This window comes from Gavialis gangeticus, unplaced genomic scaffold, assembly GCF_001723915.1.
Source record: "Gavialis gangeticus isolate Ggan-Ray unplaced genomic scaffold, GavGan_comp1, whole genome shotgun sequence".
Lineage (NCBI taxonomy): Eukaryota > Metazoa > Chordata > Crocodylia > Gavialidae > Gavialis > Gavialis gangeticus.
Genome location: NW_017729014.1, coordinates 18,983,391 through 19,009,523, shown reverse-complemented (window position 1 = coordinate 19,009,523; position 26,133 = coordinate 18,983,391). Strand labels below are relative to the sequence as shown.

Here is a 26,133-nt window from a genome sequence, read left to right as displayed (position 1 = left end):
AGGGGGGCTTTCTCTACTGGCTTTCTGGCTGTTAGGGGATAGTCAGGTACACACAAATCAGAAGCAGCTTTGTTTTCAGCATATTCAGGGCATGTGCATAGTGTTCTGTAGCCACAATTCACAGTCTCAGCAGGGGCCTAGGCCTGATCAGTGCTTCAACAGGAGACCTCCAGGGAAACCCAGAGGCACTTTGCTGACAGCCCCTCAAGTAACAAACTGTGTGACCCTGGTCAAGTCACTGAACCAGTCTCTGTCTCTGTTCTCTGTGCGGAAGCAGAATAACCATGTTTACTTGGCTCAGGTGAAGGTTATGAAAGATTTGGAGACCGTTGGGTAGGAAATGCTGTGGATAGGAATATGAATTCATACGCTGCTTGTTTGCAGTTGCTTCAATCGTTAAGGGAATTTGTCCTGGCAGTCTAGCTTAAACTTCCATGTAGATTTGCAGTATTAAAAGGCCAATGCACTGCATTAAAAGCTGACTGCATTTCAGTGAGGATGGGTAACTGAGAAGCAGCGCTTAAGTATAAAAGTATATGTTGGAAGGTGCACTAGATCTATGAAAACCTGTAGGCACATAGGAGTTGCAACCCTACACGCATATTTCATTGGATGATGGGGTAACCACACCCTTGATGGGAACCCGGAGAAGTCAGCAGGAGTCTTTCCGTTATTTTCATTGGACTTTGATCAACCTCTGTGTGAGTTTGGTCTCGCCACCCTGAACTCAGATGAGGAGCAGTGAATGCAGCAGGTCTGTTTGTCCAGGCAGGGCTCACAGCACTGGGTCTGTGAGAGCAAACCCTGTTATTCAGTTATCACAGGCAAAGCACTTCCTCCTGGGAGGGAGCTGCAGGGGCCATAAATCAGGGTAGGTCTTGGCTCCATGCCACTGTCCAGCAGAACCATCTAGGTTACTGTGCTGAGCCAGAGTTCCCTTCTCCAAGCCGCTACATCCATCAATGAGGAAATCGCCCTGGCAACTCTTTAATTAGCATCGTCTCTGATGAAGATGCATCAGAGATCAGGCCCGTGTCCGGCTGGAGCCAGCTGGTGCTGGAAGGCTGCCGAGAACATCTGCATTCAGGGAGAGGAGCTCCACTAGGAAGGTCTCCATCTGAATCCTTTGGGATCCATTCATCCCTGCTGGCTTCCTGCACATTATACTATCCTGAGTCAGTATGGGCTGCTGCTCCCAGGCCTGGGAATGTGGGTGGGTTTGCAAAGGTAGCCTGTCCCCAGGGTGACTGCCAGGATGGGCAGGGCTCCATCACAGCTGTGTGTCCTACTAATAGAATATACTTGGGATAGCCACGGGGAGTGTCTTGCCCCTGGCCACCCATATCTGGGGCTGAGCTGGGTTGCTGGAGTCCCCCTACCCTTGGAAGTGCTTGGTAATACTGTTACATGTTCTTGTGGCTAGATTCTTTGCCTCTGCGGCTACCACTCTGTAGGACACTGCCTTACCAAGCCCTTATCTTTGCTAATCTGATGGTGGGTGTGATGAGATGGGATTAGGAAGGCCCCCCACCACCAGAGTGCGAGAGCTTCCTTTGTCATGTGCTGGCTGTTGGCATCATTTTGGAAGGATTGGTGCATAGGGTCACCTGGAGGCAGGTCAGTCCCGCTGTCACCTCTCTGGCCCTTGTGAGTGTGGGAGCTGGGGGCCCTTTGGAAACCCATCTGACTGCACGTCTTGCTGCAGGTTACTGCCTCCTGTTGACAGTGTCCCCAGGGACCTGTATGTCATCCCTGTGATATGACAGAGATGCAGGGTGGCTTCATTAGCACTCGAGGAATGGGTGCCCTCAAATTTTATAGTCATTATAAGCTTTGTTTTGACTTTGTGGGCATCCCTTCAGATTCACTTGGGTTGGGGTGGCATCAGCTGGCTAGAATATGGGGAGAGGAGCCAGAATACTTAGCTTTTCTGGCCAGGTCAGTTACTGATTCATGCAGTACTCTTGGGCAAATCACTTAATCTCCTCGTGCCTCAATGTGCGTAGCTGCAAATGAGGGTAATACCTATTTAAAATGAGAGGTTGTAGCCAAAGCTCATGATGACGTGTTAATTACTTCTGTTGTGGTGATGCCAGCTCAGATCAGGGTCTAATTATGCATAGTGCAGTACAGACAGAAAGTGCTTTTAACCTAAATTGACAAAGGATGGAAGAAAGGACGGATTCTTAAACACATTTTGGAGATTGGGCAAGTGAAACTAAGGGAAACAAAGTAACTTGTCTAGGACACACAGTGACCCCTATTTTCTGACTCCTGACTCAGAGCCCTGACCTTGAGATCTTCGCCCCTAGGTAAATGAGAAGTATTACCTTGTCACAAGTGCTTCCAAATACTCCTAGTGGCATCTCCTTTCCTTGCCCTCTCCCTGCAGTGAACGTTGTCTCACTTCCTTGAATCAAGCTCCATTTAAAACACTCTTCCTTCAACATTTTTCCCTTTTCAGTTTCTCAGGCAAACAAAATCTTCCACATATGCAAATGAGGCAGAGCGGGGCTTTTCTTCTAAAAAGCTTATGATCTCCTTCAGGCAAGCTCTGAATAAGGATAAATGTGCTCAAGTCCGGAACACTCTGGTGTCTCAAAACGCTTTGGTTTCATCTCGGGGGGAGTTAATGCCGTATCCTCACAATCCTAGGAATGTGAGCAAATAGCTTTAGGGCTGTCTCCAGGTGCCCTCATACCCTTTAGAGCTATTGCATTATATCATAACCCTCTTGGGATGCCTGTGTACATTTCAAGTCTCATGATTACCTGTGAACTTGCCTATGTGTATATGTATGTGTGTCTGTGTGTAGACTCCCACATATATTTTGTCCCACTCTTGACCCAGGGGGAATTCTGCTCTTGGGCCAAAGCAGCTATTAACAAACCTAGCACTGAAGTCTTCAGTAAGAATGAGTGCCTGGCCCCACGCACAGGGTTTAATCACTGACACAAAGTGCTTGCTTTGATACAGTTGAACTACTGTTGGGACTGTAGGGAAGAAAAGAGGCTCCATGAAGAGACTGCCCTGGGACTTGTGAAAGGATCTATACCCAGCACTGCAGCTGATTCACCCCCTGCCTTAGTCCCCCCAACAGGAAAATAGGGCTATTGAAACCTAGCTTTGTAAAGATGTGTAGAGCTACAGATGAAAGGTGCTGCGTACGAGGCAGATATTAAGGAATAATGATTTTGGGGTGGTGCTTAACATTCATTAATGTGTAGCTTAGGTTTCTTTAGCTCTTGCAAAGCCCAGAAAGATCAAACTTCACCACATTTTGCACAGGGGACCTCAAAACTCACCTCATGCTGACGCAGTGCATGTTACAACCCCAGAGGGCCAAAGAGTGTAAATGACCAAATCATTTTCTAACAACTCGTGCTGGTTTTGCAGCCCACCCCACAAATTAATTTGAACCCTTTATTCTTTATGGCTCAGATATTTAAAGGGACCAAGGGCATTAGGCGTCTCAGATTTGGGTGCCTAGATCCCTTCAACCTCTGAAAATCGCGGCCTGAAGTAGCTGGGTGCTGAACTGAACGCAAGTGGCCCAGAGGGAGCTGTCTGCGGTGCTGAAAGGAGGCACCCAGGAGATCAAGGAGGAGTTTTATTCTCAACTAGTACAGCATGAAAGGTCATTGGAGATGCCCACTGTGTCCCTTCCTACTGCCCACCTTTGAGTGAACCCCATCTGGAGAGAAAACACTCTTCTCTCCTCTTTTCTTCCAGTGTGTCACTTTGCAAAGCACTCTCATTTACTGCGGCCGCTGCCCTGTAATGCATCTTGGATGGATTGCACTTGCTTGAGTAACATTTGCATAGACATCATCTGGGTTTTAGACATTGCATGGAATGAATGTGGATGGGTTGAAAGAGAGAGGGGAGCTGCACAGAATAAAAATCCCAGCTGCAGTCATAGCCAGGGTGGTATGATGTCAGGGCTCTGGGGAGATCAGCACATCTAGATAGTGGATAATTCAATGCCTGTTCTGTGTGTGTGTGGAACGAAGTGGGGAGAGTCATCTGTGGAAAGAAGAGAAGCTAAGATGAAAATATTGAGGAGGCAAGCTCCACACTTTTAATTTCCTGCAGCTGCCACAGTGAACTCTCCCAACACACTCTGCAAATGCCAATGTCTGCTTGAAGGGACCGGGGCCTGCAGTGTGTCTATATCAAGCATATACATTGGCACAGATGGAAATAATAAGTAGGTATTGACTTCTTTTGAGGTTTACATCTTGGTTTTATTGAGCTGTGATATAAATATTGAGTGTAGCAGCAGGGACATCAATATTTGCCTCAAGCGGCAATAAATCTTTCCACTCGCTGAAACGCTCAGTTGGTGTTGGAAACATGCATTAGGAATTGCTTTATTAGCGATATCCAGAAATCTGGTTTTAAGACTACTATTAAAAAAGGGAACCGGGTTCAACATCCTTAGAAAAAAGAGCCCTCATCTTCACTGTCATTTTCAGGAAGCAGCAATTAGCACATGCTGGTACCTCATTGGCTCAGAGATAATGAATTTTGCCTAAACCCATCTGCAGCCAGTCAAAGTGCATTCATTTACATACAATCTCTGGTTGGCTAACCTTGCTTCAGATCTTCTAAGATGTCAGTACAAGTGTACTGATTTGTCACATGACTGTTTCTGGCCCGTCGTAAGCCAGGATTTTTTTTTGCGCAGAACAATGCTTCACTGGGTATAAAACCTCTGCTGACGTCATGGGGAGTTCCAGGCCTGGCTGCCCGGCAGACTTCATGCACCCTTTGTGCGGAGGTGTTTGGGGTGGCTGCACAGCTGGAGAGGGGGTGGCTGCACAGCTGGAGAGGTGCTGCCCATTTGCAATCAATAAAGCTCCCATGAGGCTTTATGAACTCGCTCCACAGCCTAGTGGAGTTTTCTGCATTGACAGCCCCAGGCTTTGGATCAAGCACTGGGTACACACATGTTTAGCACCAGTCTTGAGACCAGATTCTGACTGGGCAGTTCCAGGCTGATTACCTCCAGCCCGCTGTGGGAAGTTTTCAGCCTCGTGGCCTTTTAGGTCACCAAGTCCCTGCTGCTGTCAGTGACAAAGCAAGGAGGCTGTTCTCACTTTGTCTGACCTTGGCAGCTCTTCGGTGTAGGCTGGCTCTAGGGTTTCTGCTGCCCTAGGCAAACTGGCAGAAGTCTGCCCTCATCAGCATGTGAACATCCAGCACAAAAACAAATCACTGACCCATGCTTTGCTTTCAACTGTCTTCTTTGCAATGCTAATTGCTTGTGCTGCTGCAGCAAGCTTAGGAGCTTCATATTCACTCTGCTGTTTGCTACCAAAACAAGCTGCTCTCTCTGTCCTGGAATATTCCATCCCTATCTGATAGCATGCACCAGAAATGACATCTTTGTTCTGTAATGAAAAAAGCACAGAGATGAACAAGTGCAGACTGGAGTATTCAAGAGACCACCTCAGGCTATAAATCTGTGTCACCTGTGCTAGTCATTTCACCTCGCATCAGTCAAACAAAGCAATTTGAAAAAAATAAACCACACAGATGCTCCTCCTGTTCCTTTTTTTCAGGTTTTGTTTTCTTGCAGTTTGGGCAATGAAAATGGGCAGGACAGTTTCACCCTCTGGTTCTCTGCTTTAGCCTGCTGCTACCATGTTAGTTTGCAAGCCCCGGGAAGAAGATTGCTATCCAGTCCAACTGCGCTCATTGCTTTTAAGTTCAGGAAAACATTCCCAGTGTTAAGTTCTCTAAAGAGGGAGGTAGTTAGCCACGTTAGTCTGAAGTCCAGCAGAAGGCAGAGTAGATTTGCACCTTTTAGACTAAATCAGAGATGGTAAGTTTTTGTAAGCAACAGCTTTTGTCATCAGATGCTATCAAGGGACTGCCGGAAAAAGAGCTTCTACACTGAATGGTATGGACTGTGAGGGTTGTTGCCTTCCTCTGTGGGTCATGGCTCTCTATCTGGGATCTCCTGAGCAGTATATTAACAGCCTTTGATATAAGCAGGACATTGCCTCCATGGTCCCCCTCCTTTACTTGTAGTGTATTAGGATGTTATGTCTATTATTGTATCAGAGTTAACTGTAGTTTTACTAACAGGTTAGATTATGGTTTGCATGGGATGGTTTGGATAGGGATAATCATGCCTCAGCAGGGGTTCGACTAGATGACCTTCAGAGATCCTTTCCAGCCCTTCTTATCTATGATTTCTATGAGAAAGCAGTGGTTAGAATACAAAGGGTAGGGAAGGGGAAGGATAAAGAAGAGGACACTGCTGGGAGAAGCAAGGTGGGTATGAGCAAGAAAAACATTAGTTAAAGACTGTCCCCCCCAACATCTTACATGTTAAGATCTTGATGACCCCTCTCTATCTGCTCCCTTAAAGGAGCTTTTGGTGGAAGAGCAATTAGATGTAGTTTTCAGAAATTAGAAGTAGTTTTCAGTGTGTGAATGAGAAGTTATGTGGCTGGGCTGCGGTACTGAAGTGCATTCACATAGGGGCAGAGCAGAGCGCTTGCTGATGCAGCTCAGGTGCCTGGTCACATTTCAGGCCTCTAGCATTTCTGACAACTGCTTACTTTCTGCCCTCACAGGACGCCCTGCTGGTCATTCTCAAGAGCCTGGTGCCAGCGTGTCTCTTCAATGTCATTGGCTTTGGGTCGACATTTAAGACCTTATTTCCTTCCAGTCAAACTTACTGTGAGGTGGGTGCAAGCCTTTCTGAATGTGCTGGCACTCAGGGCATTGTAGCTTGGATGCCCCTTTACCTGGCAGCAAGGAATTTCCCCTCGTGTGGACTCTCTTAATAAGAGTTTCTTCATTCCAGACTAAGAGAGCTCTTGCATGGAGCTATTTGGGATTAGCCAGTTCATTTAAAATTCACACCCCATAATAATCTGAATGAACATTCCTGTTAACACAAGCCCTGAGCCCCCTCTGGAGTTCAAGCCATATCCTCTTGCAACCAAGTGTGCAGCAAAGTTGTGGGGTGGGGGTTCATCCTGCCTCACAACAGACACTGAAAACAGGATTGGTTTCAAGCTATGCCACTGACTTATTGTATGATCTTGGTCAGAACCTGTTCGTGCCTCTGTTTCCCAGCTCAGATAAAATGGGTGGGAGAGGGAAGCGCCATCTCAGCCGTGATCCTTGCTAGTGTGGCTCACACTTATGTGTCCTTTTTCTGTAGGAGAGCTTGGCCATTGCCTGTGAGAGCATCAAGAAGATCCGGGCGGATATGGGTGGCACCAATGTCTTATCCCCTTTGAAGTGGGCTATCCGACAGCCCATCCATAGGGGCCACCCTCGTTTGCTGTTCCTGCTGACCGATGGAGCTGTCAGCAACACAGGGAAGGTCATTGAGCTGTTGAGGAACCACTCTGCCTCCACCAGGTATGGGTACCTTTCAGATCCCCTAGCACACAGGCAAAGGACCAAGTGTGCTGTGGGACCCACTGAGTGCAGGAGGCTCCTACCTCAGGCTTCGTGGCCATCCCAGACAGGGACAGGAAAGCAGAAGGATATGTGGTGGGAACAGTGGGAGATTTTCCAGAGCTTGATCTGGAGCCCAGGAGTTCAGATGCTTTTCTGGAAGTTCATTTAAATGATTTGAGCTAGGAAAATGGGGCCAAGCTCATCTCTGATGCTTCCTCTATGCAGAAATGACACGTGAAGAGTCTTCCTTGCAGTTTTTTCTCAATGCATCTGGTTCTGGTGCCAGCTCGGCCCAGTGCAGGGCTGCATGTAATAAGTATTCTGGAATTGCACAGGAAAGAAGCAGCTGTTTAATGCCCAGGAAAACCAGCTATTCCCTTTCAGGACACAGTTGGATTCCCTGCCCTTTTCTAGCTAGTGAAACTGCCTGCCATCCCTGCACAAGTCCCTGGCTGCAGAAAACCTTCAGACTCCCTGCTGTTCCCTTCGTAGCCCTGGTGTCAGCTCTCAACCAAGGGCTGGTGCCACCAGATATAGAAAAAAGAAACCCAAGTCACTTAGCAAAAGGGCAGGGAAGGTCAGGAAAGCAGCCCTGTCCCCTGGCTTCTCTTTCCTTGAGAAAACATTTGTTTTAATTCTGAGCAAAAATAATTACCAGGTCTTTAATGGTATTGACTGCAGGCTCAGTGGGGAAACAGCTGACCTGGCACAGAAGCAGCCTGTGTGTGGACAGAGGGAGTGAGCTGATGCAGTGACCAGTTAGGAGGGGGAAGTATGGTCCCTGTCAGGAGCACCCCTGGGTTCTGGAGGCTCTTTCAAGGGACCAGCAGGGCACTCCCCACTTCCTAATGATCTCATCCCCCTTTGCATTGCCAGGGCTGAACAGGCAAGGCCAGGCAGTTCTAGCTGGCTGCCCAACATCAGGTGCCTTAATGAGCAGCTGATTCTCAGAGACTACCTCCCAGTGATGTCCAGCAGGGGACCCTGAGCTTTGAATCCCCGGCTGTTTTCCCTGCCCAAAGTCAAGGCAGGGACAAACCATACCCCTGGGCCTTTCCCCTTGACTGTGTCCTGTGTTCTTGTCCTTTCACAGGTGCTACAGCTTTGGCATCGGGCAGAGTGCCTGCAGGAGGCTGGTGCACGGGCTGGCTGCTGTATCCAAGGGGAGTGCAGAGTTCTTGGCAGAAGGGGAGAGGCTGCAGCCCAAGGTACTGCTCCTCACAATCCTTTCCCTTCCCTCAGTGCCTCTGTCTGATGTGGAGGAGAGGGAGAGAATGGGGCAGCCTCCCCTGCAGACCTGAGGCAGTGCCACTGCATCTGGCAGCTTCTTGGCACCGTAACAGGATGGAGGAGTGGTCCAAGGGGGATCCTTCCTGCAGAGGGATCAGCACAAACAATAGGGATGAAGGTGGATGAATTAGACACTGATTTGACATGCTCACTGCTGAGCACAAGGGCGAAGGCTGGAGTCATTCAGCAGGCTTTGTGCAGGGACCCAGCCAGGTCAGAACCTGTTTTCAGGTGTGCTTTACCTCCATAGGTTTGAACACACACTGAGCCCTTCCCCCAAGTCCTGTAATGATGCATGGTTGGAAATGAGGAGGAAGTCATGGGCAGAGCTCTGCATCCTCAGCAGCTGCTGCCCTGATCCTGCCAGCTACTGTGGGGCCAACAGTCTCATTGTTTCCTTGTGATCTCCCATGCATTCGCCTGTCAGCTTCTGCTGAGGACACAGGCATGCTGCAGTACTCACTGCCCTAGACACTACTGGGATATGCAGAACATGAAGAAGATGCAGCCTCAGATTCTAAGAGGACACAGGCCTGATCACACAGCAGCAGTGAGAGGAGATGGTTTCCAGTGGGACAGAGGGCTTGCTTCCTCCTCTGCTGACTCTTGGCTTTGGGATTGGGGTGGAGCCACAGCTCTAAGGGAAGTTCAGATTCCATGGGAAAGCTGGCAACAAGGCTGCCATGGGGGAGGTCTGTGATTTATTCTCTTTCACCAGGAGCAGGGCACTTTGCAGTCCAGCCCCAACCATCCATCCTGACTCTGTAATGGGTGAGCCCAGAACAGCAGGGGCAGAAGGCAGAGGGGTGATTGATTTCCAATGCTGGAGGGATTATTCTTAGCTAAAGAGGAGGTTTGGATGGTGAATCTGAAGGAGAAATTACTCCAGGCTCCCAGGCTTTGTACTGGAGCTTTCAGATGTGAGGTTTAGATTCCTCCTGGGGAGCTGGCCCATGCAGAGGAACATGCTGCCTGAGACTCCTCTTAGAAGATGCTTCCTTGCATGCTGATGTCCTTGCTGGGCTTGGCAGAGGTTCTGTGGGGGCTGCAGATCCCTGCAGTGAATTGAGAATGTCTGCCTGGTCTCAGGGGGCCAACCTGCACACAACGCTGCTGCGGATACAATGCTGTGTATCACAGTGCCACAATGCTATGGTGCACTGCCCTCACCCAGGCCCAAGATGGGTTATCTAATGGGCTGAGGTCTGGCATGCTGTTTTGCCTTCCCAGCAGGGGATTGTGTCTTGGGAGGAAGGGGCCTGACTTGACCCAAGGTCTCACTGCAGGGGCAGAGAGGTGGCTGTGGGTTTTGCAGGCCCAAGCAGGAGCCCCAGAAGTCAGGGTCTGTGGCAACAAAGTACTGCTGCAGAGGTGTCTGTGGCTTCATGGGAATGGCCTGCACATGTGCTGTTACCCCGTGGCACATGCAAGCTTAGCTGTGGAAGCATAGTCGTCAGCACTATGCTTACCCTACTGTTAGCAGGGTAAGTTATCACAGCTTGGCTTCCACATACCCCAGGGTCAGAGCGTGCACATGGGTAGTTACCACAGATTGACTTCCATGTGGTAAAGCACCTCTCCTTTTACCATGAGGTTAATTGTTCATAAGTGTGGCATTTCTGAGGCCCCAGCATGGATTACAGGAGCTATTTGTATTCTGTTGGCATAGCCTCTGGGATAACCCTGGCTACCCCAGCACAGAGTGGCTGGACTTACCCCCTCGCCCCTTCTCTCCTGCAGGCATGTGCCTGGAAGAGCAGCCTCATGTCACTTTAATGATGCTGTCATCTGGCTCTGATGGGGTGGGGGCAAGGGCATTGGGCACAAGCTGGTTTCCATGTAATTCTTTGCTCTGGAACTGCCTCTGCACCTCCCACATAGCCACGGCATGTGGGTGAGTGGAGGAACATGAGAAAGCATTTCTATCTCTGACTGGCTGGTGACAGAGCCTGCATTTACCCTCTGCATGTCTGGATGCCTGCAAGTGATAGCCACAATAAGGCAGCTTGCTTCAAACACAGCTACTGCACTAGGCAGAGCCCAAGGAAGAGGAACCAGCATGAAGGCGGCTCATTAATTTTGAAGTCCAGCTCACTCCTGCTCAGCTTAGTCTGGCAGCCTGGGAGTTCACAGGGTAGGAGGAAGAGGAATAAACAGTGCAATCATTGTGCCTATTGAATCAATCTGGAGGCAGGCGTTTAAGGTTTCATGTCTGGCTTCTGCACTGCCAATGTCATAAATACCAGAGCTCCCTGCATTCATCATTTTCACTCTATCATAAGCGCATAGCGAGTTTCATTATTCACTGTCATAAATATCCCTGCAGGTCCTGGTTATACTCTCTCCACAAACCGACAGCAGGGACATTGGAGGCTTGGGCTCAAAAGGTTACTGGTTGGGTTTGAGGCCCTCTGGTCCTCTTCATTTTATAGCATTTATATCCCAAGCTGGTTCTTATGGACTACTGTGTATCAGCCGCACTTCCTCTTCTGCTGCATCCCCATTCGGTGAATCTGGCCCTTCTGCCATGGAACTCAGAAATGTTAAAACAGTAGTAGGATTGGGAGACTTTTATGCCCCGTCCTAGCCACTGTGACTGCTGGCATGCCACATGTGTGGCAGGCGGCAGTGTGGGGTGGGGCATAAAATTCCTCCAGTTCCACTTGTACCATTGCTGCATGGCCCTAGCTTGGTCCTACAGCCTGGGCAGTGGACAGCTCTGTTCCACATTCAGGATTGCCCCTGGCCTCTAGCAGGTTTGAGACCTGGGGCTGTCAGGAGTGGGCCTGATGATTAGTGACAAACAGCCGTCGGCTGGTACTGTACTTGGCACACTGGGGCTTAGTGATGTCTGTGTACAGGTAGAGAGCGAGGGCCAGGTTTTTCAAAGGTATTTGGATGCCTAAGCTGCAGATCAGCAATGGGCAGGATTTTCAAAAGCATCTAAGCAGGTTTCATTGAAAACAGTAAGAACTAAGCACCTGATGTACTTTGACACATTTGAGATTTCTTTTTTGCATCTCGAGGGTCCAAAGTGCCTTTAAAGAGATCTTCACTTCCTGGAAGTCCCTCCATTGGGATCCACAGCACAGGGAGCACTTTCAGAGATCACAAGCCTCTCCATTATAAATTAGGGCCTAAGACAAGAAAGAATGTGTTTTATGGAGCTATTAGTGCAGTACAGGCCTCCCATGCTCTGCAGCTTGGGACCTTCTGCAGGCTGAGACATTATTTGATGGCCCCATAAAACACAGCCTGGTTATATGTTACAAACCTCCCATAACACCTTGAACAATACAGAGTGCTTAAAAGTGTCCATGTATAATTCTGCTTTTAACTCCTCTCTGAACACTGAAAAACAATGGTCTATGGGGGGGGAAAAAAGTGAGCTTCCCTAAAGACTGGCCTAGGATATAGTCACTGATACTGGACTGGATCTCCTGCTGCTGTGACTGGTGTAGCTCCACTGATGCCAGCCATTGATTGGCACTTGCCAGGGGCCTGGCTAATTGATTCCCATGGAGCTGTGCCAATTGACAGCGGCTGGGGAGCATGCCCAGTGCTTGGTGGCAGCTGGCCTTGGTTTGAAGGACATGTCCAAGAGAAAAGCTCGGTGTCCTTGGGGACAGTTGATTCAGAGCAGGGACAGCTCTGGGCTTGCCCTAGAGAATTATCTTGTCCCTTTGGACAGCCCCAGGGAGTTCTTTATCCCTGGCTGTCCCTGGTAAGAGTGGAGAGGGGTGGTGCTGTGGTTGTGCACACCTCTGTGCATGTGACTTAGCCTCTCAGGGGAGCACAGACCCAGCCTGATATCCTGGTACCAGGGCATTACTGGCCTGCCCAGGGAATGGTGTCCGCTGACACTCTCCAAGCCTTTGCATTGAAGACTGACATTCACCCACTGGTGGGCTCACTTTCCATGGTGCCTGGATGTCCCTGGTGCACATCCCTGGACATGGATGTATAGGGGGACAGTAGCAGATGATACAATGCAGAGTAGCTGCAAGGATCTGGAGGCAGGTGTTAGTGAATCGTTGAGAAGAAGTTACTTAGCTTCAAGTGACACTGGGGGAACATTCACTTCAACCTCCCTCTGAAGTCTCAGCACCCCAAGGAGACAGGAGTGGATGTTTCTCTGCCAGTCAATTTGCATCATCAGCTAAGGGCAGATTTTTCCTTTTTTCCCCAGTGTGTCACATGTAAGGCACAGGCAGAAGAGCAGACTAGCTGCTCCACTGGTCTCTCCTCCTGCAAGGGCTGGTAGTCAGGACATTGCTGTGCTTCATGCTCTCTGAAATCCCACAGGGTTTGCGGGTTTAACTGCAGCCTGTGCAGCACACTTGCATGCTCACACACACTGGTTGGTTCACCCCAAGGTCCTTACCACATTGTCACACCCATGTATTCATGCACACGCGTGTTCACCGAACCCATTCACAGTGTGTCCAGACATCCCTTCCACAATCCTCCTGTGCTTTGTGCTTCTTCCTCTCAGATGATAAAGTCCCTGAAGAAAGCAATGGGGCCTGTCCTGAGTGATGTCACTGTGGAGTGGGTCTTTCCTGAAACCACAGAGGTCTTGATCTCCCCGGTTAGTGCCAGCTGCCTCTTCCCAGGTGACCGGCTGGTTGGATACGGCATTGTCTGTGACACATCACTGTACACCTCCAACCCCAGATCTGTAAGTAACACACCACAAACCTTTCCTAGCCACATGTGTACTGTGTGTGTGTGAATGTGCTCTCTGTATGTGTTGGATGTACATGTGTGAGCGTGCACATGCACTGGGGGAAGTTTGCATGTTCTCACTGCTATCACTCTTCTTGCTTTCTCAAATGGATTGCAAACTGTCAGAAGAGCCAGTGGGTTGTGGTGGCCTTGGGCTCAAGGTGGTGGAGGGAAATGGTGGGTGAGTCTTCAGGGACAATGGGGTGAGGAGGGAAAGGATGAGGGAATGAGCAGCAGTGGGCATCAAGGCTGGGGGAGAAGGTGCTTTCAGATATTGGAGTGAAGAGGCCCTTGATAATTGCACTAGGCAAAGGCAGCAACACCTGTGAAGGCCAATTCTAGTTTTGTCATCAGCACTCTCCAGGCACAGCTGGCTGAGATGCTGCCTCCCAAAACCCTGTCCCTCTCTGTCTCTTTCTTCACCAGGACAAGAGGCGGCGCTACAGCATGCTGCGTTCCCAGGAGTCAGGCAGCTCTGTGTTTTTTCACTCCCAGGAGGAGGGACCTGGTGCAGATGGCTGGGGCTGTGCCAAAGACTCAGAGTGGGGGTTCCCTTCTGACCACACCCCTGAGCACCTGATGGTCGGGGGAGAGCCAGGGAGAGAGTCAGACCCTGATACCGGTCAGTCCCTCTGTGTGGGAAGCTTAAGCATGTCGCACATTCGTCTCCCTGATGCGCCTGCAGCTTTGCCTTTGGCAGCTGATTTGCTGCTGTCAGATAAAGTCCCTTTACCTGTATCTCTGAAGTGACAGGGGTCTCAGGAGGAGTGATGACAAACCACACAGGGCTGGGAGAGCTGGCTTGGTTGGAAGCTTTATCCACATATGTCTGGAAATCAAAGGGGAAGTCCCTTGAGAACAGGCTTCCCTCCAGATTTCCCTCCTGACATTTCAGCTCTGTAATTATTATTGCAGTTTTTAAAAACCCTCTTTCTTGGCCCAGACCAGCTTCAGTGAAGGCTTCCTGGACCCTTTGTGGATCTTTCACAGGCTTGGATGATGTGTGAGTTTGGCCTGTATCTCCCTCATTCTGCCTCACAATGAGGGGCTGGACTGTGTGTCCCTGTCCCCTGTCCAGATATTGAGGGCCCTGCTTTGTTCCTAGCAGAAAGGAGAAGGGTTAGACTGGGACTCAGGACTCCTGGGTTCTCCAGGGTGTGGCCCCTATGGAGTCAGGGCAAGAGCAGGTGGGTGATACTCTCACTGTGCTTTCTGGAAGATGAGGCCTCTGTTTCTCTGCCCCCTAAGAAAGTCATGCCCCTGGCTTGTCTGGTGTTGGTTAGTATGGCTTCTAGGAGTGGAGCTGACTGTCTCTTCCTTTGTGCAGGGGTGGACCCCAAATCCTCACGGCGCAGGGCATACAGCACCAACCAGATTGCCGACCGCGAGCCTTTCAAGAAGGTCCCAACAGCCAGCGATCCCGGTGCAGCCATGGGGAAGAATCCACTCCACAAAGCCCACGTGCAGGATCTGTGCCAAATCAGCCCTGAACCCCAGTCGTGGCAAGCTGATTTCCAAGTAAGTGCTGACACTGTGCCTTGCTGGAGAGATACACTAGCAGTAATCAGAACCAGCTGTCCAGGCAGTCCAGGCACTGCTTTCACATGTCTGAGGACCACTTGGGATGCTATACAGGTAAGTTCAGGGTCACCCTACAAGAGCAGCCAAAGCAGCCATCCCCCTGGTGTGAGTGCTTGGAACAAAGGAGGAATACCTTTGCAAGCAGAATTCCAGCCCAGCTGGGGAAAGATCCCATCCAGATTTCAAACAAGAGCATGGAGCTGCCATCTCCAGCACTTCTATTTCAAACTGTGGCTCACGTGATTCACCAGCAGCTCATCCTTCCATCTCACTGAAGTGGCTTTAGCTTTATTTTGTTGTTTGATCCCAGTTATACCTTTTAATTCTTCTTTGATCAATATTTCCCTAGGCTTTGGGCAAATGGCATAAACCCTAGAGATTGCTAGAGGTTCCTTTGTGCCATGCAAAGTTAATTCTGGAAGCAGAACCCGCCCCCACTGATATATCCATGCATCAAAGGTAATAAGAGGGAGGGTATGAAAAGGGACTGGAGAGAAAAGTTTTTACTAGGCAAGTTTCCAGAGAGATTTTTGCAGCAATTCACAGCTTCTTTCATTCTTTTTTCTTCTTTCTTTCCATTTAGACACAACTGGCCATGATGTACCTGGGATAGTCACACCCAAGACATTGTTTCATCATGTCCTAGTAATTATAATTATTCCTGCTGCCCAAGAGCCATGGACTTTTCCATCCTTGGGTGTACTTGATTATTTGGGCACAGAAACATTTTGCTGTGGGTTATGCTAGTGTGCGAATAAAGCTACATGGTATCTGCCACTGAATATACTATTATCCTGGTAAATGCAAGACAGTTTACTCCCCAGTGGGTGCATCTACATGTGCACAGTTACTGCACAGTAATCAAATATTACTGCACAGGAGGTCTGCACGTCTACATGTGCATGCCCATACTGTGCAATAACTATGGCAACTTATGCTGGCTTGTGCATAAATTTACTACTTGCATGATGCAGGCAACAAATTTATGCCCAAGTAGTTACTGCACAGTAAGGCATGTGTAGACACCTTGTTGCACAGTAACCCTGTGTGTGGACTGACTTAGGGCTAACTTTAGTCCCAAGTCAGTCCTCACACAGCATTACTGTGCTGTAATGTCTTCATGTGTAGACGCCGGTGTGAAATCCACTTACTGTGCAATAATTTACTGTGCAGTAAATTACTGCACAGTAAATGCACATGTAGACATGCCCAGTAAGAACTATGAGACCCCTTGCATTTACTGTGTGATAGAGCATTCACACAAGCAGCTGACAGGGACTAGCTGACTCACTGGAAGTTCACCCCGTTTTACCTCTCGGTAACTTGTCAGTGTGCCCATAACCTCTGCCATGACTGCACTTGGGTCCATATATGTGAACAGGATGGCACTGATGGCTTTCTGCTGCCTTCTGGCTCCTTCTCCCCATCCCATTCGTGGGAACACCTGGAGGTCAGCTTAGCCCAGGGAGCACATGAGAACAGCCCCTAGGTTGCTCTAAGCTCTGCCAGATGGAGCAGCTCCCACTGGCTTCTTCATCCCTAGGATCACTCCTGCTGTCCCTGTTCTGTGCATAAGCAGAGGACTTTGTTCCCCAGGGCTAGATTTCTAAATGAGGCCAGTGACACGGTGGGAGACAGAAGTGGGAAGGATTTGAGCTTCACCCACGAGCGGGCCACTTGCCTCCTTGTAAAAAGGAACACAAATACGGTGACTTTGGCTGAAAACTCTGTGGCCGAAGGGTGATTTCCAGGGTGGGAAGTGAACCCAGCATTTGAAACCTGATGTCACCGGGAAGCTTTTCAGCCGAGGTCTCGCTTCCATGTTTGGCAGGGGTGAGACGGCCTCCTTCAAAACCACAGTGCAGTGCGGTGGGGCAGATCAGAATCAGGACAGCAGCAGCTGCCACTGCACCTCCGTTCCCTTGGCAACTGCGAACAGAGGACTTGGTTTCTTATCTGCTCCAGGTCAGGGCAGTGGGGATCACTGCTGGGAGGGAAAGAGAGGGCTAGCGCAAGGGGAGGCTGGGGAAGAGAGTGCATTAGAGTGGGGGGAGTAGACGCTAGTGCCTGGAGGGATTACATTGGCTGCAAACACTGCAGCATCCTTGCTCGAGGGAGATCGTAGCATGCTACCAAACAGCATGTCACTGAGCCCAGGCATCTCTAGCAGGTAGGTACCTACAGGCAGGTTGGGGTGGATGATTTATACCTCTCCGAGGCTGGTATCTTTACCCCAGATCTTTAAATCAGACAGTACCTGCCTTGCAGCAAGGCCCCAGCTTCTGCACTCTGGAGGGGATCAGGATGTTTCTAGAGGAGGAAAAGAAGAAATCAGCCCCCTTCAAGTGGCAGCAGGAGGAGAGTGTGTTCTGCTTGAGTTTAATTACTGCCTTGTTTTCTGGCGTCTCTCTCACTGCGAGGGGTCCCGGGGGCCCCCTCAGGCTGAGGGTCAGGTTGCCAATGTTTGACATTTTCAGAGAGGAGAGTGCAGCGCTCTCCTCCCCCTTGTTTGGAATGGAAAGGTCAGCATGTAGAGATGGATGGCTTTGCACAATCACACGCTGCTGCGGTCTCTCTGGGAAGGGTGCAGAGCAGGCGGATAGAAAGTGCCAACACTCACTTCCACAGAGAGTCTTTCCATTGTACCCAGAGGGCAGGAGTTCTCCTTGCCCAGGCGGCATCCCCCCAAGGGACTGTTTCAGGGTTCAGAAGTCAAACAGGGCAGAAGGAAACCATAACTCAGAGTGAGGGAGGGTCAGGAAAAGGCACCTCTTCCTCACCAAAGGCTCTCACCTCCACAGGGTTAGGGGTATGGACAGGTTTGGCTGTAAGCCCTCTTCGGAGGACTGGTAGAGGAAGGAAGGGCGCATAAGCCCAACAAGGTAGAAAAAGGCACTCCCTCATAGATTTCATAGACATCAGGGCTGTAAGGGACTTTGCAAGATCATTGGGTCAAGCCCCCTGCCCAAGGGGCAGGAAGTCAGCTGGGGTCACATCATCCCAGCAAGATATGCATCCAAGCGTTTCTTAAGAGTGTCCAGAGTAGGTGCTTGCACCACTTCTGGCGGGGAGTCTATTCCAGACTCTAGGGGCTCAGATGGTAAAGAGGTTTTTCCTTATGTCCAGTCTAAAACAGTCTTCCAGCAGTTTGTGACCATTAGACCTTGTCTTCCCTTGGGCTGCCCTGGTGAGCAGACCAGTTGTTGACGCACGCCTCTTATGTACAGCTGGCTCTCAAAGCCAGGCAGTGAGTCAAAGGGCTGTGGACTGTTTTGAATGTGTCAGGTGGCTTCAAACCAAGCCCGGTGGACAGCTCCACCATCCAGATCCAGTCTCCTGACTGCCTGTGCCCCCTGGCTGGTAGTGGTAAAAGAGAGGCCAAGGCTTGAGTGGGTCCCAGAAACTGAACTCCTGCCTCACCCTGAGAGAAGGGCTCTCTCGGTTGGCATCGAGGTCTGCAGCCTGCAGTGGCTTTTTGCAGCAGATCCATGCCAGGCCTCTTCTGTGAATAGAAAGATGTCAGGTTTCAGGAAAGGCACCTTTCCACCAGACTAGGAAAGGGGAGAGGGAGCATCAGGATTTCTGTGCCTCTTCTCGCCCCAAGGAGAAAACGTCCATATGGCAACTGCCCCCTCCAGCTTAGCCATGTCTGACACTTGGAGCCTTTTTTCCCCTCTGCATTTCTTCCCTGAAGGGACAGTTTTAGGGAGGAATAATGCCTCCCAGCCTGCCTTTGGTTACTAAGCAACTGGGTCCTGGAATATCTCTCTCATCTCTCTTTTAGTTTCCTTGTGAAGTAATTAAAAGATCTGTATGGATGAGATTCATATTCCACCTTCTCCCTGGGTCCAGCCCCTTGGGTGGCAGATTCCCTCAATGACTCACTCCAGCCTTGAGGGAAATGTTAAGGGAACTTGTCTGGGGTAATTACCATAGTAAAAAACCCAAGTGTTTGGTGTGGGAATGTCTTCAGTTGAGTTCAGGACATGGAAACCATTTCACTTGCAAGGGTTTTTGTATATTTGATGTGTCAGTGAGTGAGTTGAGTCAGGAAGGGAATGGGTTAAACACAGGGAAGTCAGCAGGCTCTGTCTGTCTGCCTGGCTAATCCCATGACGCTGAACCAGGGTGCCTCGAGATCCTTTTATGAGTACTATTGTGTGTCGTGCAGTGTTAGCACTGATAAGTGTGCATACGTGATTCACAAGATAAACCCAGAGATTTCAAATATGAATCCATAGTGCTAACTTCTCAGCTGTCGGGGGTCTTTCTGAGTTCTTTGCAATGGAAGAATTGCTCTATTATTCTGTAGGCAAAAAAAGAACAAAAATTAAGACCTGGCATTTTCCAAGGGGTGTCTGGCGTCTAAAAAAGTTGAGGACCACAAGTCTAGTCTGTCACCAGGCATTTCTCTCTCAATCTCTTACTATCCTTCCTTCCCAGCTGTCATGCTCACCTCTTCCCAGCAGGATGCCTGTCTTGCTAGGATTTTGTGCCACTGATATTGGTCACAACCACCTATTGGACTCAGGCTTTTCTCTGTTCACAGCCACTAACTGCCAGCCCCTACATCTCCACTATGCGTATACGTGGCATGGGTGCCAGGAGGCCGTCTCTGTTGCAACAGAGCTGCATGTCATTTTGTCACGACGCAGACTCTTCCCAGCTACAGAACATGTTTCAGCACATGGTCCCAGGGAAGGGGCTGGGTCGAGTTGAAAGCAACTCTGCCCTGAGGTCCTCCTCTGACAGCCGAAGCCCTGGAGATCTGGGTAAGTGATATCCAGGTATTGACAGAGTCTGTCTAGGGAAGAGAACTAGCCTAGGAGTCCAACCTGCTGTGTGTGTCTGTGAATTTACACTGGGCCTCTCATCATAGCATTGGGGTCTTGTATATTTAAATTGGGAAACATTGATTAAAACATTTCAGAGGCCTTGATCTGAGAGGGGAAATAGGAGCCTGATTTCAATTGACTCGCATTGTGAGTGTGACAGAGGATCCAGTTTATAGGCATGGCCATTATAATGCTAATTCATTAGGTGCCTCTTTCCTGTCTTCAGAGTCTGCCCAGCACCCATCATTCACCTTTGAAACAGAGACATCATCGGATTGGGAGCCCCAAGACCTGGATGTCAGCTCTGCCAGGGGGTCCCTGACCTCCCCCAGGGGCATCTGCAAGGCAGTGGTGAAAGGGTTAAGGAGTAATGAACCAGTCCAGTGGGAAATCACCTTTGATATCCGGCCCCTTTTCCGGGACAGAGAGAGGCAAGAGAGCAGTGAAGGGGATCTGTGGAACGAGACCTTCCACCACCTGGCGGCCAAGTCCATCATTCGGGATTTTGAGCAGCTTTCCGAGAAGGAATGTGAAATTGAGCACGGTAATGCACGTGTCCTCCCTGACCCCTGTGACAGCACCACAGGCCAAATCCCAGCTGCTATAAGCCTTTGTTGTCCCAACAGCTTCAGTTTTATCTGTTTGTTTGCAGCCACGGAGAGATCTGGCTGTCAGTTGTAATGTGTTAATACATGGTCACACAGTGGAGACACAACATGGCCACGCAGAATGTCTACATTCTCTCTCCCTAGACTGTCCTTTCTGCTTCCACAGCTTTTTTTGCTTGTTAACACCAATTCTCTCCTTTTCTCAACTTCCCTTCTCCCTCTCCCACACTCCCCTGCTCCCCTCCCTAGCAAGCCTGCTGATTATATGTATAGGCGGTTATTCACTTTGAGTTGTGAGCCCAGCTCAGGAAGCAGAGAACACTCAAAATCCCTCTGTTCAGCTCCTCTGCAGTGCAGCTGGAACTGGCAGGGCTCGGCTTTGAATCTAACATCAAACATTGCTGTTCAAATATGTGTCAGGAAGTTGAGATTTCCCAGTGAGCCTGTTCTCAGGGGAAAGTTTTGGGCACGTCTGAATAAGAAAAACCTTTGGTAACAAGCTCCCTAGTGACATTTCTGGTGTTTTTTACCTTTGGCCAGGTCAAAAGTGTAAAGACGTGTTGTTTCTTTTGTTCCTTTGTCACTGTTTTTGCTACTGGCTACACATCAGGAGTGCAGAGCCCATATTGAAGGAAACCAAGGGGTGGGGAGCAGAGGGGGAAAGCATTTCTTTTGGAACCTACGCTTGGGTTTAAGCTGCAAGTGATGTTTCATGGATGAAGAAGGAGCCATTTTTTCTTTCCCATTCCTGGGTGAGATCCAGAGGGCCAAATTCAGCTTTTACTCTTCCTCTAAGACTCTGGGCATTTGTATGGGGCTGTCAGTCCCCCTGAGCCCAGCAGCCCATAACACTAGCATGGGTAAGACACACAGGGGGAATGATGTGGCTGGCATCACTCCTGGCCACGTTTGGGTCCTAAATGAGCAGGTTCCTATTGACTCTTGGATCAGCATGGGGCCGCTTTTAGCATGAGTTGGAAGGGTATCCACAGTCATCTCTGGAGCTACAATAAGAGGCAGCCCACACGGGGGAGGAGAGAGGGCTGTAACAACATAGAATTTGGCTGAAAACATTTAGGATAGGATTTTTTTCCACCTCCTAGGCACGTAAGTAGCCTTAGGCATCTAGGTGGGACTCTGTTCCTCTCTGCTTGAGTCCCTGGCAAAGAGTTAATACAAAATGTAAGCAGGTTGTCCTTGTCCCTGCGGCTTTTTTGTGACTCCAAGAAAAGGGTGAGATGTCTGTTGTTACCAAAGTAGATGTTCAGGGGCTTGGACAGGGTGCAGTAGAATCATATGTAGATGCCTAATGGGTGGGATACAATCTGGCCCTTATTTTTCCAAAGAAATATGAAGGCAAAATGCATTCCTGATGCTCCTTGACTAATTTTAATAGATGCACACCAGCAAGGAATTGGGAACTCTAAATAGCGCCAAGGGTAACAACGAGGAGCTCTTTGCCACCAAGGGATGGGAGAGAGTTGCGGTAGGAGATAGGACCATGGGGACACATGGTCACCAGACTATGCAGGACACAAGGCCCAGCTGGGATGGAAAGAGGTGTGTTGATAGCAGGAACCAGCCTGCACTTTGTAGGTGGTTATTGTGCTGATGGGGCCTGGAGGTTATATAGAGCAATGCATTGTGGGTTCATTGCTTTCAAGAGGCAGAGTTCAGTGGATGTGGAAACAGACAAGGGCTTTAAAAGGTTGCTGACATGGCCAGCAGTGCTAGCTCCGGCAAACTCAGATTATTCTCTCATTTTCACTGCAATGACAGGGAAACTTTAGACAATTCAGCTGGTCATGGGCTCCTTGTGTTATATACCCCTTAAGGCTCAAGGAAGAACTAGCAGCTTTATTGAGCACATCAGTCTCAGGCAGATGTCTACCAAAGGTGATAAAGCCCTCCCAGATAGCCTGCCCTAGCGCGTCTTGGTCCATCGGTAATATCTGAGACAGGGCCTTCAGGCAGGGACACTCAATCAGGGAGGTCTTTCAAGACATTAAACTAGGGGAAGGAGGGAAGAGTGGGCAGCTGAGAGGAATATAAGGGTAAGTCTTTTTTCTCACTGTCACAAACCTTCAACCTAGTCTGGTGCCTGGAGCAGTTCTCTCAGGACGATGATTTTGGGGATTATTTCATTTTGTGTGTGAGTTTAAAGCTTGGATGTTGGGCTGATGACCCTGGAAAATGGCTCCGGACAGTAGACTGAACCCAGAAACCTTGCAAATTGTAACTCTGCCTTCTCTCATCCAACAGGGTCTGGGAGGCGGTACCAGGTCAATGCCATCCACACGAGCAAGGCGTGTAACATCATCAGCAAGTACACAGTATTCGTCCCAGCGGATCTTAGTACCAATGGGTACCTACCAACTGTGGTTGAATATGCCAGTGCAGGTAACAGACTCTCCAGCATAGTAATATTACTTGGTTGATGCCAATGTATGCTCTGCACTCCTTTGTAATCCCCTGAGTCTACTCCACAAGAGTGCAAAAGGCCACCCATGGAGAAACCAGATTCAGGCAGGATCTTGGTATTAAAGCAGGTTACAATCAGGCCTGCCAAGCTATAGATAGCAATAACAAATCCATTTGCTTCTGTAAGGTGAGCCCTGGACTTCCGGCCAACGTATGGAGAATAATTCCTTCAGTGTAGTTCTCTTTGTTATTCGTACATCAGTATACCCTGTTATAAGAGGTTCATAGACTCCATCCACAGTCTGTTCATCCTCAGGACTATCTTGTGTGACCATGTCTTGTACAAGAGCCCAAGGATACATCTACTTTTCTCTCCTTGTCCTAAGCACTTGACTGCCAGCAGCCACATCAGGATGTGGTGGGGAAGGGCTTACACAGCCTTGGTTCTCTTGAGGACCTCTGACCCTAACAGGGGAAGGTATGATACATAGTGGGTGAGCAGGAGTATGGAGCTCAAGTGGCCAGTTGGGGCAGTGACATAGTCTCAGGGCTCCCCCAGCCTTTGCTATAGAGTAAGCACTGTGGAAACAACCTATTGCCGAGAAGGTGTTTGTAGGGTAGTTGCATTGGGGCAGCCAACCCCAGGGGGAAGGAGTGTGCCATTGACTGGCTTGGAAGCCATGAAGTAACTGCATTAATCCAGCTGTTCCCTGTATCACCACTGCATGGTGTCCCCAGACAGCCATAATGCTGGGGATTCCCTTTGTCCACATCAAGGTGCAGCAGCCAAGCAAGGCAGCCAGAGAAGCTCAGGCTCGGGAAGCAGAAGGCACCGAGGCTTTTCCATTGGACTTGGACGAACCCAGTCGACTTGTGCCCAGGACGGAGCAGACGATGGATTGTCTGGCCTGAGTAAGAGTCCAGCCCTTCACTATTGCCCTTGATCTCTTGTTTAGCACTGGGGACCATGATCTAACATGAAAGTGCATGAACACATACCATCAGTCCTCTCCATTACCTGTCACTTGTGAGCTTCCTTCCTTTGGCCTCCTCATTCAAGATGATGGCTGTTTCTTGAAGGTGGTGACGTAAGTGGATAAATGCTGGGGGCCTGATTCTCCTCTTCCTTATACTGGTGATCACAAAATCAACTGTAGCAAAGTCTAAGGTGTAACACTATTGTGAATGGGCAGAAACAAGCACTCTGAACATTCAGTGGCAGTCATTGTACCGCACATACCTGGCTAGACCAGCTCTATTACCTGAATGAGCTTATGTTGTGCTGTTCTAGCCCTCCTGCTTCTGGCACAGCCAGATTTGCAGAGGCATGGAAATGAGAGAGAGATGAGCAGGGGCCAGCCATTTGTGAATCTGAAAGCAGGTTGGTATGAGCTTTCAGGGAAGTTTTGGGTCTGGTGTACTCCTAGAACTGTCTCTTGCTGCTCCTATAGTCACCCTGGCTGTTCGCACCATGCTTAATCCTGCCATGAAGGTCTGTCTTTAATTAGGGATGGAGCCCTTTTCCCGCTGGACAAGGGAACCTTCTTTTCTTTCCTGCCCTAGCACATGCACAAAGGGAGCCCTTGATTGCATTGATGTAACAGGCGGTAATATTTTCTGTCCCCCAAGGCAAAGTCCTGGCTTGTTTTCTGGCCTGCTGCAGAGGAGAGATTTAACTCGTATAAGCAAGGACAAACAACACCACTTGTTGGTGAAATCCTGATCCCAGGGAGATCCATTGGAGTTCTGCCATTGATTTCAATGGGGCCAAGATTTCACCCCAGGAATCTGTAATCCAAGCACTACCTGGCCACCAGTCCCAAACCCTGAGGTAGATGAGGGAGGTCCATCTAGGCTGTCATGTAGACGTCTCTCTTTTTTTGGGCAATGAGACAGCTCTTTGGCAATGAATATCCCTGACTAATGTCACTTGGAAGGTCTGATGGGCATAGCATGTGGCTGGATTGGCTAATCTCAGTGCAGGCTGGAAGCTGTCCCCTGGAAAGGAAACTCCATGAAATAATGACAGCTTCTTTGAGTCTCTCAGAAATGGCTTTGGCTGATGCTTTGAGATTAATTGGCAGCCATAACACATGTGACACAAGGGGCCGATCAGGCTGCAATTAGAGATGAGGGGACTTTTAATGCAGCTGCCAGTAAATCTCCAGCTAACAAAGATGAACTGGATTGAATGTTTGCTCATACAGTCAAGGCTGCTTGCTAAATTAAAATTACTTTTTCATTAGGGATAAGGAGGGAGCTGGAATTCATGACCTTGTGGACAGTCCCTGTACTGACACCAGGTCATATTGCTCAGGAATGAGCTAGAACCACACCCTTCTCTAGCTGCGCCTACCCCATTCTCTAGCCCAGGGGCCTGACCTCGGGCACATCAGCTTGTTAGCCACAGCTTGGAGCTGCAGCTGGACCGGGGTTGAAGCCCTTTCACTTCAGAAGCACGTGCTGCTTTTTCCTCCACAGCTGCCTCAGCAGCAATTATTCTCTCCACATTCCTGTCGTTGCCCCTCTCTTTCACCAAAGATTAAATCTTGGCAGCACTCATACTATTAGACTTGACAACTAACCTCATATTCTTCTTGATCTCCTCAGCTTCTCAAGGCTAATGCAACCTGAAACACTTAGTTATCTGCCCCCACTTGTTAGCGTGATCCCAGCGAGCACTGCAGGGTCATCCTGGTGGCCCATGGGAATAAGAGTTGCTCTTAGGAGTTGATCATAGCAGCGTGGGTATGAGGGGTTTCCAAGAGGCTGAACATTTCCCTATCTCCTTTCCACATCTCTGTGCTGTGCGACTAGCTATTGAATGTGGGTGATGCTAAAGGTTGGCTCCTCAGGCCTGTGAGGATTTGGGCACTCTAGAAACCAGGCCTTTCATTCACCAGAGGTTTATAGTCACCTTTTAGAGGACAGGGAGGGAGCCCTGGGGCAGGATGGGATCACAGCTAGTGCCAAGGGATTGTAGCTGGTAACCTAGAGCTGGATGGTCCTTGCATGAGGCTAAGGTGAGGTCCCCTGGGGTCCAAGCCCCACTTCTGCTTGAATCTTCATAGTTTCATAGTTTCTAGGGTCGGAAGGGACCTGAGCAGATCATCTAGTCCGACCCCCTGCCATGGCAGGAAGAGCACTGGGGTCAAATGACCCCAGTAAGGTGGTCATCCAACCTCCTCTTAAAAACCCCCAGGGTGGGAGCCTGCACCACCTCACTTGGAAGCTGGTTC

The 26,133-nt window shown here is 49.5% G+C and overlaps 1 protein-coding gene across 1 annotated transcript in view; it reads left to right on the top strand.

Annotated features, from left to right (window-relative positions):
- Nucleotides 1–26,133, top strand: part of VWA5B1 (von Willebrand factor A domain containing 5B1) — a 74,007-nt gene that overhangs the window by 39,367 nt on the left and 8,507 nt on the right. Inside the window, exons 9-20 of the mRNA XM_019511899.1 lie at nucleotides 402–408; nucleotides 4,381–4,397; nucleotides 6,591–6,701; nucleotides 7,187–7,389; nucleotides 8,525–8,639; nucleotides 13,217–13,402; nucleotides 13,876–14,071; nucleotides 14,777–14,967; nucleotides 19,580–19,802; nucleotides 20,092–20,409; nucleotides 22,736–22,873; nucleotides 23,672–23,806. Coding sequence (XP_019367444.1) covers nucleotides 402–408; nucleotides 4,381–4,397; nucleotides 6,591–6,701; nucleotides 7,187–7,389; nucleotides 8,525–8,639; nucleotides 13,217–13,402; nucleotides 13,876–14,071; nucleotides 14,777–14,967; nucleotides 19,580–19,802; nucleotides 20,092–20,409; nucleotides 22,736–22,873; nucleotides 23,672–23,806 — 1,840 coding nt within the window. The remainder of the gene's footprint in view (nucleotides 1–401; nucleotides 409–4,380; nucleotides 4,398–6,590; nucleotides 6,702–7,186; nucleotides 7,390–8,524; nucleotides 8,640–13,216; nucleotides 13,403–13,875; nucleotides 14,072–14,776; nucleotides 14,968–19,579; nucleotides 19,803–20,091; nucleotides 20,410–22,735; nucleotides 22,874–23,671; nucleotides 23,807–26,133) is intronic.